Here is a 17,297-nt window from a genome sequence, read left to right on the forward strand (position 1 = left end):
CTATCAGGACAGTGTTGATGTTTCCAAGGACAGACTAAACCATAGGAAGCTATTTACATATAACAGAAAGAGAGGGTACAGGAATTGGGAAGTTATATTTCTTATTCATTAGAAGCCATACTTTGGAGGAAAAGAAAGCACATAAAATTTACATGCCACAAGGCCTTCTATACATTGTCTGTCAAACTACACAGAAAAAGTCAAGTAAAAAACTATGGTATATATAACTAATGTAGAATCATTAACTAATTAAGAACCAAACACTGAGCCTTCATAATATTAAAAAGTATCAGATATTATGGGCTCAATTGTAGGAAGATGTTTTAAAAGAGGAAGGGGCAGTTGCATGTTTTCCTCTCATATACTTCAAACTAGGAAACACCTACATCTAGGTAAACTTTCATTTGATCAACTCTATTACAAAAGATTTGGGTTTTTATTTTCTTGAGGCTGAATTTGAAATTTTCCTAAAAAGAAGTATGTTATTTTTTCAGAGAATACTTTAAAAGTCTTACTTCCAGGTAATGCCTCTCCTATTCACTTTTCTCGAAAAACTTATTAGGTGCCAAAATAAGTGAAGTAAGCAGGTAAAACTGCAAAGGAAAAGGAAATTTCTACAAATATGTTTTTTTTATCTTTGAAAGATAGGATACGGTTTGAAAATATTAATGTTTTCATTATCTATTACAAAAGCTGACCATTAAGGTTAAGCTTGTTCTTTGTGAAGATTATTTTTCAAGTTATCATTTTGAAATTTTCACATTCAGAATAAGCTTCAGGGAAATTTCGGAAAGGCACAAATTCTTCAAGGACGAAAATAAAATACTTCTATATTTTTGCTATTATGAATACATTCCATAAGAATGATTCTTCCAGGTGATGAAGCAATTAAAAATAAACAAACATTCCACAGATCTGCTAGTAATACACTTAGAGGAAAATATTTAACATTAACTGCTTAAACTCTACATAATCCAAATAGCAAACAAGACATAGGAAGAAGATGCCAAGAATTCAAAGTCAGTCCACGTTATTTGGAGGAACCAGACCCAAACATATTAGAGACAATCACTTTCCTAACATATACAGGATGAAAGGCAAGATGGGTAATGTGGCCTATTCTTAATCTTCAATGTTAGTTTCTAGCAATCTTAGGCTTCCACATCACAGCCACATTAGAACCCCAGGCTCCCTTTCCCTGCAGTAGATCATGCCATGCAGAGCAAACACAAGAAAGGATGCAGTTACAAAAAACAAAATAAAACAGCATGAAGCAAGCTCCAAAGGTGCAAGGCTGAATTAGCTACATTAGCTTACCATATATCTCGGATCTACTCTCCTCTGAACTAGACTTTGTCTTCTTGGAGGAACTATCTGCACAAGAGCGGGAGAAAAGGAGAGATATAGAAAATATGGAGACCAATGTAAGGGGAAAAATTCATGGGGAAAAAAGAATGAATCATGATCAAGTTAAATCGTGCAAACAAAGTATGAACATCACAGATGATAGCACTTAGAACAGTCATGAATAGCACAGGTAATGACATATTTAAAGATTTATCAAGAAATGACAGTGCAATAAAACTACAGTCAAACAAAACAACACATGAATAGTCCACAAAATACATCGTCTGTAACTGGGAGAGATGCCAAAAGCACTAAAAGCTGTAATAATCTCATTATAAAGTAACATACTTCTTTGTTAAATCTGTCTTTGGAGATGAGGATATCACAGAGGAATACAGAACAAATTTAACAAGACTATAATATTTTAATGAATATAGGGCAGAAACTTATGACTTATTAGCAAGACAATTGTAACTACTCATATCAGTGAAAGGTTCTGAACCCCATGACTTCAAAATTAGGTGTCAAAGAATTCTTTCTTTATGGAAATCCATAGCTGACATTATTATTCCTACTTCCCAAAACTCCTAAATCAATGACTGAAATTACCTTTTACCTACTATCCAATATGAAGATAAATTATTAGCTATCCACTTCGTAGTTTTCCTAGATAATATTAATAATATGTTTTCAAAATAAGAGGCACATATATTAAAAGTATGAAACATTTTAATCATATACAAAACATATCACTGTTAAATATTTAAAATTACATTTCTAAGTAAAGATATCCTAAGACACTATATTTATTTATCTGAGATTATAGCATTTACTTGCTTTATCTTTTGTAAAACTAAATAAAACACTAAGTGATCAAAGAATATGTATCAATTTACAAAAGCAAAACTATTAAGCAATTTTCATAAATTAAATACTGAGTTTACAAGGAGGAAGCAAAAAGGAAAGCCTATATTTTATAAAAGGAATTCAATCTATATAACAGCATTAAGAATACAAAGTATGTTAACATGAAAATTCTAGGAAAGATTAACACTATAGAGGCTGAAAGACAGCTCTCTGAGGTAATAATAATTTCTGACTGAAGAAAAGGGATATCTGATCATTTGTTTACCCTAAAAAGATAATCATTAAATTTATAAAATTGCATTTTCTCTAATACTCAAATTCCCTATGATCATATATGAATTTTTAAATTACTCCAAAAGTTTGTAGTTGTTATAACCTTGATTTTATGACATACTACCATTCATACCATAATTCGTGTGTGTGTGTGTGTGTGTGTGTGTTTTGGGTTTGTTGTTGTTGTTGTTTTGTTTTGTTTTTTTGTGGTTTTGTTTTTGAGGTGGCGGTGGTATTAGGGATCAAACCCAGGGCCTTAGGAATGCTAGGCAAGCACTCTATACCTGAGTTACATCCCTACACCCCATGATTCATCTCAACAAAAGTCCTTGGTGTGACTCAAATCTTCAATTATGATATACCCATTTCTTTTCATCATTTTTTAAAATATACTCTATAATGATGTTTCCATAGTGGAATCTATAGTGTTAAAAGTAAAAAATGCAGGCATTCCTATTGAATGCAAAGATTTGATATTGTATAACAGGAGTATACAGAGAATACAGCAGATCAAACAAATACTCCTGAGGGGTTCAGGTAACTTAAACAGTATTATTCTCATATTCACTATTCTCAATATTCCCAACTAGTGTTTTTACCTGTGGGGTCAAAGTCATGTGATGCACTGCGTTCAACTTTCTGCTTCTTATCTGTTGGTGACTCTCGGTTCAAAATACTTCCATGCCTAAATTAAATCAAAGCAACCAAATATTTACAAGAAGAAAAGCATTAGAATAAAAACTTAAAAAACTTTTAAAAAATCCCCAAAGCATATTTTACAAAGAAAACTCGGAAAACTAGTTTACCTTATACAGCTTCATAAGCCTCTCTAGTTTATATTTTTCAAAACGTTTTAAAATCCAATCTATACTATGTTTAATACATAGTCTATTTACTTGTTATAAAAGTGCTTTCAAATAATAAAAATAGTATTCATTATTGAAGTCTTATTTTATTCTTAGAAATAATTGCTTACAGTTTTTTGTGGTTTTCACTGGTTAATCACTATCATTTCCATTTAATGAATAAGAAAATGGAGCCTAAATGGAATAAACACATTCCTTAACCCAATATATACATCTATGTTTATATATGTGCATGCACATGCACACACACTATAGTCAAATTCAAAATCACCGTATAAATACAGCATGCATGAGAACAGTTAATAAAAACAAACCAAACTTAGGCAAGCCTCACTTTAAGCCTGCCTATATAGTTTTAGCCACAGAAGTCTTAGCCAACCATCTTTAGGCAGAAGATGACACCAAAATTATTATTCTTTCTAAGGCCTAATCAATTATACTGATCAGATAATGGCTAGACAACAAATAAGACCCTAACTATGACACATATACTACTATGGCACATATATATACATGTATATACATATATACATGTGTGTGTGTATATACATGACATATATACTATTAGTTAATTGCACTGTTATCCTGGAAAATTCAGTCAGTAAAAATGATAAACATACTGTAATAATTGGGAATAACATATTACATTTAAAATAATATTTATTATAATAATTAAGATGAGAAAGAAAAGAGATATCTCTTCCCCAGGAAATTAATAAATATAGATATAGACACATATCTGAACATTTTGGATGTTTTTATTTATTGTCTTAAATTAATTAAGACTAAACTAGTACAAAAAGTTCATTAAAGGTAGCTAGCAATCTATTTTCACCTTACAAGCAACTCACAATTCAAAACAGTCACAAGCAGATTTTAAAATTAAATCTCTTCAGAGGGAGTGACCTTAAATATCAATCTGAACAAACTTTTTAAATGCTTGTATTAAAAACACTGAAAATATTATCAAAACAATGCTGTTCCAGAAAAAATACACAACACCTGTTACATTTTAAATTTGTGAAACATTATGAAATTCTTTATTACTTAAATACACATTCTCAAAACCCATAAAAATCCCTGTAATTCCAAAGGAATGCTTTCAATTAAAATTTAACCTAAATTTTAGAATGAAGGGCAAATGAACAACTTACCTTATAGGTTTTTTGAGGGGAAACCTATAAGAGAGGAAAAAAAAATAAAGGATGTCTGTAATTACTTCGCTGGTAGGATTCTGTTATTAAATTTATTAATTATACTAAACCAGAATAAAGATTTTAAATCTTATGTTAGCTTTCCTAAAGTAAGATTCAACAAACAGGTACAATAAGAGGTGTGACACAATTTATTTAAATATCTTTAATTTTTTAAACCTTTTTTCCTAAATGTTTATATTTTGGTTGTAGGTGGACACAATATCTTTATTTTACATTTATATGGTGCTGAGGATCCAATCCAGTGCCTGGTACATGCTAGGCGAGCACTGTACTGCTGAGCCACAACCTCAGCCCCTAATCTGTTTAATCTTAAAGTATAAGTGCATTAACCACCAGTTGTCCCTGAGAATAACTTTTTTTAAAGAAATCCAAGGAAACCTCCCACTTCCCAAAATATCTGGATGCTGATTATTGCACTATGGTTCTGTATTTACTCTTTGACTAAGATCAAATTATAGAATTTGGGCATGGTGGTACACACCTATAATCCAGCTATTTGGGAGGCTAAGGCAGGAAGGTTTTAAGTTCAGGGCTGCCTGGCAACTCAGAGACCCTGTATCAAAATAAAATTTTTAAAAAGCTGGGATGTAGCTCAGTAGTAGAGAGCTTGCCTAGCATGTGCAAGGCCTTGGGTTCAATCACTGGTATAAACAACAACAACAACAAAAATCATGATCCTCAGTTATTTATGTTTAGCTTTACTTAGAGAATTCTTTTTTTGTAAAATTATCCAGGGAGTACTGTTAGCTATTAACAATACATTCTAGTCAGGCACGGTAGCACATGCCTATAATCCCAGCTACTCAGAAGGCTAAGACAAGAAAATCACAAGTTCAAGGCCAGCCTGGGCAACTTTGAAAGACCCTGTCTCCAAATAAAATAAGAAGGGCTAAGAATGTAGCTTGGTGGTAGAGTATTTGCCTAGCATGTATAAGGCCCTAGGTTTGATTCCTAGCACTGCATGCATGCATGTATACATACATAATTTTTTTTAAGTTTCAAAAGTAGAATGCAAAGGATACTTTTTTGTTTTCTTTTATTTGTTTTTCTGAAGATTCTGTAAACTACAAGAACCAAAGCATTTCCACCTGGTTGTCTTTCTTTTAAAGAAATATTAAGAGACTTCTTGATAAGCATTTGATGCTACACATAAACACTAAGTCAAATATCTTCCCATTATTTCAACCTATGATACTTTTTATAAAGATTATTTAGGTAGTAAGAACAGTGAGTGCTTTACTAAGAACATCAGTAAAAGTAGAATTTTTTAAAAGGCTATTAATAAAAGATAGTAACAAACATAAAGCAATGATACTTGGATGACTATATTTTTATTTGGATGGAGGTAGTTTTGTTTTGTTTTTTTTTTAAAAAAAAAAAAAAAACCTTAAAAGACAAATAGTAGTTAAAGGGAACTGTAACTAAATTTAAGTCAAAAGTGTCCACAGTGGGCTGGGGATATAGCTCAGTTGGTAGAGTGCCTGCCTCGCATGCACAAAGCCCTGGGTTCAATCTCCAGCACCAACCCCTGCTACACACACACACACACACACACACACACACAAACACACACACAAAGTGTCCACAGAAAAAGACAACAAATCTAAAAATTTCCCTAATAAGTGATGGCATGTGAACACACAACGAATTTAGCAGTAACAAGGAAGGGGGTTTCTGGGACAAGAAAGAGGATGCCACTCTAGGGACTATACCAATTATAAAAGACAACCAAATCTTCAGAAGCAGGAGTTCCTATATAGTCCAAAAATGCTTGCCAGGAGGATGTGGGAAAGAATGGAAACATGTTTTTTAATTTATAGATATATATACAAATTGGCAGAAAAGGATTTCCAACTGATCTGCAAAGGATAACACACTTGCAGTTATCAACCTTAGCTAACCACTCTGCCTCACAGCATTATAAAAACTCCTTCCTTAGAACAATGCTACTTGCGTCAGGATCTACAACATCTAGGGGGATTGGCAAAGAATCCTGGAAGTTCCCAGATTACTGACAGTAACCCAGTTTCCTGAAATATTTTCCCTTACAGGAGAATGGAAAAGGAGTGTAAAGAGACAACAAAACAAAAAGATAAAGCACAAAAACCATCACAATACAACTTGTTTATCATAATGGACTTACTACATCCATAAAAGACAGATAAAAAAGAATTTTTCAAATAAAAAATTTTAAAATCAATATATTTCTGAATTCCACTTCAAAGTATATGCAAAGCCAAATATGCACATACAATATGCAAATATATACACACATATACAAACATATGCATATATTCCATAAATAACACTGTCAAAAGCCTATTTTATTATCTTTCTATTTGTGATAAGAAAATTGAGACAATCCTATAGTTTTGTAAAATTTCTACCAGCTTCTGAATACTAAGACAGAGATATAATCAGAGAGCCAGAAGTAGGAAGCCATAATCCCCAAGAAAAGCCTGGGGCCACAGTTGTAGATTTGATTCATCAACCTATTGATGGTCACAGCAACCTGCAATAGCAAGTCACAGAAAATTGCCAAGTTGCAAATCCTTGGGGTGGGGGGGAGGCATAACATGACTAACAGATGCAGGATTGAGAATGGAGATGAAAGCCAATGACAGAGTTTAAGATGATCAATCAGAAAAGCAGCCAAGGGAGAGAAGATAATAAATACTAACAAATGCCACAGAGAGGCAGATCAGAAAGCTAAAAAGTGGCCCTGTTCAACATTAGCCTTATATGATTCAAATTTTGGAGAACAAAATCCTATATTCTCAAGTCTCTGTCCACAACATAGTCTAATCATAAAATCTCCTTTGTTTATATGTTTGCATGGAACAGCTGTATTTGAATGGTAACATAAATTAGAGGTGCCTAGTGAAACTGTGTCTGGCTTTCAAATAGATATTCAGTAGATTAGACAAAGGGGAATACAGAGAAGGAAGGCGAAAGGAAAAGGAAAGAAAGAGGAATGAATTGGAAATAATTTTCCTATGTTCATATATGAACACACAATAGTCAGTCCCTCCATAGTGTACAACCATAAGAATGGGGTCCTAAATAGAATGAGATATATAGAATATATAATAGAATGAGATATATTCCATGCTTTGTATAATTATATCAAAATAAATTCTACTGTATGTATAACTAAAAGGAACCAATAAAATAAAAAAAGGAAAATACTAGGTTAGGTACATAATCAAATAATGAACATCTCATATATGTGTTATACATTTTTCTATATATCAAAGTCAAAATACCAGTATTAAGAATCATGATGAAAAAAAATGGAAAGGATTATCAGAAATTTGAGTCACTGAGATCAAGGGGACTAGATGCCCTTACTTTTATTTTCCTATTTAAAGCATAGTTGAATCCCAGAAATCCCAAACAAGGGTCTTAAATGTTTAAAATACATTCCTTTACTAGATTCAGAATGCCCTTTCCAAGCTCTGAGCTCTAATATTAAAGTTCAAGGCAGCAATATATTAGAGGTCTTCCTTCACCCCCTCCTAATATGTTATTTCAGTGTAGAGGAGAATGTGATTGTTAATTAAATATCCAGTAAATAATGAATAGGAAAGAAAAGCTTGTACATGTATATGGGATGGAGGGGGGTGTTTATAATTGGCATATTCCTTTAAGATTAAAGATTATTAAACAGAATTTTCCCTTTGGATTAAAGAGAAATTTCAAAGGGTCACCAAGTTTCTGTGTTGTCACATATTGTAATAAACCATTTATAAGAAATCATACGTTTTAATGAATAAAGAACTAGCCTTAACAATACTCCAGTAAAAAGTGCTGTGAAACCACATAAGAATGAGGACATCACACTCCAATTTTTGCCCTTCGCTTTCCTCCAAGGGATTAGAAATTTTTCTCCATATTTTTAGTTTTAATAGAAAATTTGGGAATATAGAGGGTTCTTCTAAATAAGAGATGACTGAAATAAGGGAGACATAATTAAGGAAATTTTATCTACACTGAATAATTGCCAAGATTATTAGCAGCCAAATAATGTTAGAATAATTTAGAATTATTAAGAATTCCACTGTAACATACATCCCAATTTGAGCATGTTATAAATGTGTGTATGTGTGTTTGGCGGTAGGAAGGCAGGGTACTGTACCTTCAGATCCATGAAATACAACACCATTTTATTGGAATCCAATCCAGTGAGGAGAATTACTAGACAGAAAAACTGCACAGTAAATAACAATTACGCTAACGAAAAACTTCAAATTAGATAATAAGTTAATTCTGACATTCAGCCCTCATAAAAGTGTTGATACATATCAGTGCAGAAGTCAGAAATGGGCAGGATGGTTTAGAATAAAGTATTATTGATTATTTTAGTCAATCAAAATTCCATGTAATTTCAAGAACTTGGGTGCAGGGAACTCCTCAGAAAATAACAACTGAGTTCATATTCTAGTTTCACAGTTTAATAGGAGCTTAAAATTACAAGTTGCTTAACCTCTCTAGGCATCACCTATAAAGCAAAGATAATACTAGTACTTACCTCACAAATTTGTTTTGAGGATTAAATTAGAAAATGAAAAACAATGCCTAGCAAATAACATGCCACTTAATTATTAGCTATTAGGAAGAACAGAAATAAAATCTGAACATTAGTGGCTTGAATTCAAATGAAATAGAAAACTCAATTTAAAGACTAACAATACTCAGAATAGGTTTTTAGTAAAAATTTGTAAAATGTACAGAAATGCAGAATTCAACACCAGTGAAGAAAACCATAGATTTAACTCACCAAGTCATAGTACATAAAATTTACATCAATACTCAAGTTAATAAACTTCTCACCTACCATAGAGTTTTAAAAAAGAAAAAGATCAGGTTAAAACCTAAACCTTAATTTTCCTGGCAGGTAGCATCAGTGATTTTTTTTTTTTTTCAAACTAGTGAAACTGTGTTGACCATACCCACCATTTATTAGCAAAGAAGTCCTTTATATCCTCATTGCCTTTAAAATAGCAAGACTGAATGATTAAGACATTCTACAGGTTGGGTCTTTATCTATAAAATAATTTAAACAGCCTAAGGTATAATACTTCAAATTTGGAACTAAATTAGAATCTGAACCAGTTTGATCTAGTATTATGTCATTTTTAACAAAATAACAGCTAAAAGAGCATTTGTCTGCAAAACATAAAAAGCACAGTATTTAGCACATAGTGCCAACAGTAGCTGAACTGTTAATTCAATCTTTAGATCTATGATCACAGAATGAAAAGTAGTAGATGACCACCACTCATGCCCAAGAGCAAAAAAATATAGTTCATACTTTCACCACCAACATTTTATAATTTGTCTGTCCAGCCTAGAGTCATCAACAGAGCTAAGGTTATGGAACTGACAAAAAAAAGAAAGGAAGGAGGAGGGGGCAGGGAGGAGGAGGAAGTAGGTTGGTGACAGAAGGAGAAGGAGGAGAAAGGGAAGAACTGTCCATATTACCGAGATATTTTATTATTAGCATATAGATCCAGAGAGCAAAAACTGATTAGGAGAGCTGCCAATAAAACATTAGCTATATCAAATGGACTGTAAAGCAGAAGTTACAGCTGACAGAATGACTCATGGAGAATTTTTCATGGTGTTTTTAGCTTTAAAGCTCTGTACCTTGCAATACAAACCACAGGATGACAAGAATCAACGAGCTCACTTCTGGTATAAAATCCAAAAATGATTCACTATAATGTAATGTAATTTCTCAAATTAACTTCTATATAGAGTAGTATACCACCATTGTTACTGAGGAATTTAAACACCCAAAGATCCTTAGTAAGGCTCTCTTATTTTCTGGGTGTATTTTGACAAATAAAAGATTTTTAAAAAAACTCTTTAGTTGTTGATTGATGTTTTTTTTGTACTTATTTATTTATATGTGGTGCTGAGGATCAAACCCAGTACCTCACAAATGCTAGGCAAGTGCTCTACCACTGAGCTACAACCCCCAGCCCTAAATTTTTAAAAATAATTTTCATTCTTTCAGCCAGAGCTATTATAAATTGGATATTGGTTGTTATCTCTAAAGTGGGGAAATAATTAACAATGACTATAATGGCTATTAAAGGCTTTCATTCTATTATGGATAATCTGGGAAATTATTACCTTTGTGAACATTTCCTAGAAGATTTCTAAATGACTTTCTTTTGAGATATGGACTATCAGTATTACCTTACATAATTTCTTTCATTTCAAAAAGCTGGGTAAAACGAACTGTCAAGAAAAAAATAGTTCAAACATGCTTAAACAGGTATCCTCATTCTATTAAACATCATTCAAACCAACAAATTCATGCTTATGGAAGAAGTATTAACATCATTAAACAAACAAAATAACCTGAATTCTACAAAATGAACACATGATTTACAAAAAAAAAAAAAAAAAAAAAGACAGGAATTCTACAAAATGACCTCAAGATTTACCAAAAAAAAAAAAAAAACCAGGAAGGGTTAAATCTTAATCTCATTTTACATTGCCTTATTTCAAGTTATGGTGGTAAAAATAATAAGAAAAATGTTCACTTAATCAGAATTGGGGGCACTATTCCCAGCCAAATTTTATATAAAATACATTGTTAACATTTTGTAAAACGCATGAGAATTATTGAGCAAAATTTGTTAAGACAATCTGCTTTGTACAAATTTGCTAAAAGACACAACTGTGCTTCTGAAAAATTAGACAGTTTTAGCTTTTACCAGCACAACTGAAGTGCAATGGAGACAAGCTCCAACACACAGTAATTACTTTTCAATGTAAACTTGAAAATTTTATTACAATGTAAAATTAAAAAATAATGTCAATTATTTCACTTTTTAAAATAAATATAGCTAGCATATCTTCTAACATAAAAGAGTTCTACTCTAGATTTCTACATTTCACTTAAAATTGCAAGTATATTTGTAGTTTGGTTGCATTAGTTAAAAAAAGAAGAAATCTAAAATATCCATAAGAATAGCAATCTGTAGCAAGGAAAACGAATTTTTTAAATGCCTGTAATCCTAGAGGCTCAGGAGGCTGAGACAGGAGGATCATGAATTCAAAGCCAGCCTCAACAACAGTGAGGCACAACTCAGTGAGACCCTGTCTCTAATAAAATACAAAATATGGCTGGGGATGTGGCTCAATGGTTGAGTGCCCATGAGTTTAATCCCCAGTGCCAAAAAAAAATCATAATGAGTTTATCTTACAAATTCATAAACATTTCTTACAAAGAAGCAAGTAATTACAGGAATAGGAATGTTTTATTTCTAAAATTTGATGAGGAAAACCAACCATATTTACACTAGCCTCCAAACCACAGAGTATTCAAGATCCTGCTTATCTTCAGGTACTGTACATGGTATGCACTTAATCTATGACATACAAAGAAGCATGATCACAGCCAGGCCTATAACAGAAAGCTAAATAGATGAGGACTTGCCCAGAATTCACAGGAGAAGGAAGCACAGGAAATCAGAAAAATATAAATTTAAGTTTTCTCCCATGTGCTCTAAAAATGTTCAAAACTAGAACTAAACCAATATACATCTATTGTGCAAAAAAAAAAAAGCTCATATATTTTTCATGTAGAGCTCTAATGGAATAAAGATTGAGCATATTTCATGTCTTCTACTTTAATTTTTAAAATTACATAAGAAATGCATTATGGAGGGGCCAGGGTTGTGGTTCAGTGGCAGAGTGTTTAGAATGTGCTAGCATTCATAAGGCACTGGGTTCGATCCCCAGCACCACATAAAAATAAACAAATAAAATAAAAGTGTTGTGTCTTTCTACAACAAAAAATATTTTTTAAAAAAAGAAATGCATTATGGATAAGTCTTTTGGTTATATATCTCTAAATTTAGGTCATCATGTCCCTCAACTGGCAAGTGTTTCTCCATAAATACATAAAACTTAAGACACTGTATAAATATAAAATATAAAGACAAAACTAAAAAAACTGACCACAACCAATAGCATTAAAATTAAATCTTCTATAAAACACACTTGAGCCAGGCATGGTGGTACACACTGTAATCCCAGTGGCTCAGGAGGCTGAGACAGGAGAATCTAAAGTTCAATGCCAGCCTCAGCAAAAGTGGGGCACTAAGCAACTCAGTGAGACCCTGTCTAAATAAAATACAAAATAGGGCTGGGGATGTGCCTCAGTGGTCAAGTGCCCCTGAGTTCAATCCCTGGTACCAAAAAAAAAAAAAAACACCACTCAAGACATCCAAAGAAAGTACTTTGTTCTCTTCTTGAGGAAATTTTTTTTCATTAAAATATTTTTACTGGATCTATTCAGAAAGTGTGTGTGTGTGTGTGTGTGTGTGTGTGTGCGCGCGTGCATATATGTATATAAAACATTTGTGCATTTTATATACTATAAACTTGTATATGATATAAAATATATAACATGTTATATTAATGTTAATATATAGAATACATTAAAAGCAATTCTTGGTTTTCTATTAAAGAGATTTTTATTTAAAATATTTTTTTCTCATGTCAAATATTAACAACTCCTCAATCAGAATTAGCTAGCTATCCACTTATTTTATCACAGAACCACACTTCTTGCCTTCATACCACTACATAGGGGGAAAAACACCTCATTTTTACAGGGGAAAGGTGAAAGAATTAGTTATATGCATTCCATTTCAAACTTTCTGCTACAAATTTTTTTTTCTTGACCCCAAACAAAGGAATTAAAACAGGAGTATATGTTCAACAGTACAACGGCTCACCACAGCACTGAATTTGAGAGGATTGGGCACAAGGTGTCTTTATTTCTTTTTCTTTTTTTAATTTTGATACTGGAAATTGAGCTCAGGTTCTCATACATGGTAGGCAAGTGCTCTACAACATAGATATATCCCCAACGCCCCTCCCTACTTATTCAAACTTTGAGACAGGGTGTCAGTTGCCCAGGCTGCCATCCTCCTACCTCAGGCTCTCAACTAGCAGGGACTACCAGAGTACACCACCACACCCCACTCTTAATGATTCTGACATTCTTCTTATAGCATTCCAGAATTGGGAACCACTGTTCTAAAAGTTCAGTTCATTTTGACATTCAAGTTCCATGCTCTCCCTTAGCTGCTAAATATGTGGCTTATCTTAATATACTAAACACATAGAACTACTGATACTAATAGTTTCTAAGTAAACTAATAACATTATTACACTTTCAAGATAATCTCTTTTCCTAAGGGATTGAAAAATGGGATTTATCTTTCTAATATGTGAAGTTTCCAGCTGGGTGTGGTGGCACACACCTAAAATTCCAACAATTCTGGAGGCTGAATCAGGAGTACAAGTTCAAGGCCAGCCTGAGCAAGACCCTGCCTCACAATAAAAAAATAAAAAGGGCTGGGAATGTTGTGCAGTGGTTGAACCCTTGCTCAGCATGCATGAAGCCCTGAGTTTTATCCCCAGTACTAGAAAGGAAGGGCGGGAGGGAGGGAGGAAGGACAGATGGCAGGCAGGCTGGCATACAAGCAATGCTTCTCTACTTTTTATTATGAAAAATGTCTCTTTTTCTTTATACTCAAAGAAATACATGAATAATATTTTAAAAATTAAAAATAAAATAGAAAACAAGAATCACCCATAATCTCATATTCAGCAATTTTTGTATATAAAGCACATTTTATTTTTCTATACATAGATTTCTGTATACAGTGTACAAAAGTTCCTTTATGAAAATTAAAGAATACTGGATATATTGTAATTTTAACTTAATAAAACAACATATTTTACATCACTAAATATTTCACTATAGCATCGGTTTTAAATATGCTCCATGAAATCCTAGGGGTTCATAAGAAGGCCCTTCTGGAGCATGTATCAGAGCTGGTTAGCTTTATTTTTATATTCGGAACTTCCAAACAAAACAAAATATTTGATAATGAATAGAAATATGATATGCTTCTAATTAAAAAATGGATTTTATTTCAGCTTCCTACATGCCTATCTGCTTAAATATAACAATGTTTATGTTCAATATTATCCTAATTATTCCTACCATGATCATAAAAAATTTTGAAAGTGTTCCTGCTAGTAATAAAATCAACAAAATTTTAAAAAATAGTATTTAGGTAAATTTTAAAATTTTTCTGCAATCTATAAATTATATTTATCAGATGTTTTAAGCTATGTTTGATTTCAAAGTATTAATAAATTATTTGCTTAATTATTTTATACTTTATTAAATCTCATTGTCATCGTATTGGATCTTATACTCCCAAAATGACAAATGAAGTCATAAATAAACATATTTGAATAAAAAAAAAATGAAAAACAGAGCTGTAAATATTTTTTAATTGCAAGTTCTTATGATATGGCTATTTAATTAATTTAACAAATTTCCTTTTGTACATATTTAGGCTGGGTCCAGTTTTTCAGCATAATAATGTTGTAAAAAAATATCCCTGTAACTCAAATCCTACACTTCACCCTTGATTTTTTTTCCTTAGGATGAATTAATTCATTTAGATCAAGGAATCCACATGGGAGATGGATTAGAAATAACAGGAGTCTGTGTAGGTTCTAAGTAAATAGAAAAGAGCATACACTTATCCTCTCACTCGATTTCATGTACTCATGACTAACTTTTATGGAAAGAGACAGCAGTAGAACCTGAAGGAGCTATTTTGGCATCAGATCTTATAAAACAAAGGACCAGGGTAACATTATTTTGGTGCCCAACTAACAAGATATGGCACAAAGTGGTAAGACTCCCTATTTCTCCTAAAAATAAAAACAAAAACAGGAACTCACATAATATGCTACAGATAAACAATCCACAAGTTGAATAAATGACAAAACCTAGAATAAATTCATAATATCTTCAGAGGAATTTGTGTTTCATTAACCATAACACTGATATATTAGAAAAGAGTAAGCATGGATGTAGAAGACACAGTACATGAAAAGCACTAGGTGTATAGAGATTCTCAATTTGCCAATCTTAAACAGGAAAATAATCCTTAATTGGGAACAAATTACATTTGTTATTGGTTGAACTGTATCCTTCAAAGATTACAGCCCTAAGCCCTGGTACCTGTCAGTGTGACTTCATTTGGAAAATATATGTGTGCAGGAGCTTTTAATGTCACATCTAAAAAACCTTTGCCTGACCCAAGGTAATAAAAATTGTCCCCTACATCTTCTTCTAAAGTTTATTGATATTTCAGTTAGTTTTTCAGTATACAATACATTTTGCAATAATTTTTGCTTAGGGCATAAAGTATTGATATAAGTTTACTTTTTCTTTTTGCATGTGGATATCCAACAATTCCAGGACCATTTGTTGAAAAATGGTTGTCCATATATGTGTAGGCCTATTTCTGGAATACCACAAAGGTGAAGTGCCCTTTTTATCACCTATCAGGGGGTACAGGTTATCAACATGAATATAACTATGATATTTACCTTGGTCATCTTGTTAAGTAACTGCTTGTGAGGCTTCTCCCTGTGAAGTTACCGTTTTCCCCTCATCATTCTTCATTCTTCAGAAGCAAGTCACTAAGTCCAACCCACCTTAGGATTTGAGAGGATTAAGCTATTGGAATTTTTCAGTAAGGAAGATTTGTGTCTACTCATCCATATATTTATGCAGTCATTTATATCAGTATAAGCACATATATACTTATTTTATACTTTTATTCCAATACGTCATTTATTTTTCTGTTCAAATTGTTCCAACTTAAGCCATTGAGAGTTCTTTCAGGTTGGCACCTACATCCCTTTGACACTCCCTCACCCTTGTGTATTTTTAGCACTTCCTTGTTTCTGGCACTAAAGGTGCTCTAGGCTCATTATAGTGCCAGAAAATATAAGAACATTTTTTCCTATTCCAACTCTATAATCACCATTTTTCCTAGATACCATTGTACTGGAGAATGGTATTTAGAAACCAAGATCCAATGGCCAAATGTGTCCACTGTTAGTGAGACCCTTCCTAAACTCTACTAACAGACAGAGCTAAGAAATTTGTGTTTATCGTGTGTGTGTGTGTGTGTGTGTGTGTGTGTGTGTGTGTAGAGAGAGAGAGATCTATAATTATTTCAGTATCTAGTGCTAAAAGCTAAATATAAGTTCATACTGATATCTGATTCTAATCCAGTACCACAGGGTTTGTCTTCCCTTGTTCACCTTCCCTGAGTGAGCAAACTAGTTCCTACCATTGACAGCTAATTTACTTAGATTGACTCAAACTGTTTGCAGTATTAAACCAACCTTATACACATAGGTTAAACCTTACATGGTAGATATGTATATTTATGTGTGTGTGTGTGTGTAATATAACATATATTATATAACACATATTATATAATATATATGTACACACAGTATAGTTTTTTGTATTTTTTATATCTATGTATATACAATATACATAGGTATATTTATGTACTTACATATTATAATACATAGTTGGAATTTATAAAATTCCCAACCATACTCCATCTAAACAATTTACTGGCATAAAGTCATTCATAATGTTCACTACTGTCCTTTTAATATCTATGGAATCTGTGCCGTGAATCTTTTCTTTCATTCCTGATGTTGGCAATGTTTGCCTTCTCACTTTTATTCTTGATCCGTCTGGCTAAAGGTTTACTAATTTTATTAATCTTCTTTAAAGAACAAGGTTTTAGGTTAATTTTCTCTATTGTTTCTCTGTGTTCTTTTTCTTTGACTCCTGCTC

The 17,297-nt window shown here is 32.4% G+C and overlaps 1 protein-coding gene across 5 annotated transcripts in view; it reads right to left on the reverse strand.

Moving 5' to 3' along the window:
- Positions 1-17,297, reverse strand: part of Arhgef12 (Rho guanine nucleotide exchange factor 12) — a 149,006-nt gene that overhangs the window by 70,971 nt on the left and 60,738 nt on the right. For 3 of the 5 annotated variants that reach the window (XM_076846264.2, XM_076846261.2, XM_076846260.2), the window contains exons 2-4: positions 4,508-4,531; positions 3,087-3,172; positions 1,318-1,374 (exon numbers count right to left, since the gene is read on the reverse strand). In XM_076846264.2, the coding sequence (XP_076702379.1) occupies positions 1,318-1,374; positions 3,087-3,172; positions 4,508-4,531 (167 nt within the window). The remainder of the gene's footprint in view (positions 1-1,317; positions 1,375-3,086; positions 3,173-4,507; positions 4,532-17,297) is intronic. The other 2 variants (XM_076846263.2, XM_076846262.2) reach the window with 1 other exon arrangement.

This window comes from Callospermophilus lateralis, chromosome 2 (assembly GCF_048772815.1).
Source record: "Callospermophilus lateralis isolate mCalLat2 chromosome 2, mCalLat2.hap1, whole genome shotgun sequence".
Taxonomy (NCBI): Eukaryota; Metazoa; Chordata; class Mammalia; order Rodentia; family Sciuridae; genus Callospermophilus; species Callospermophilus lateralis.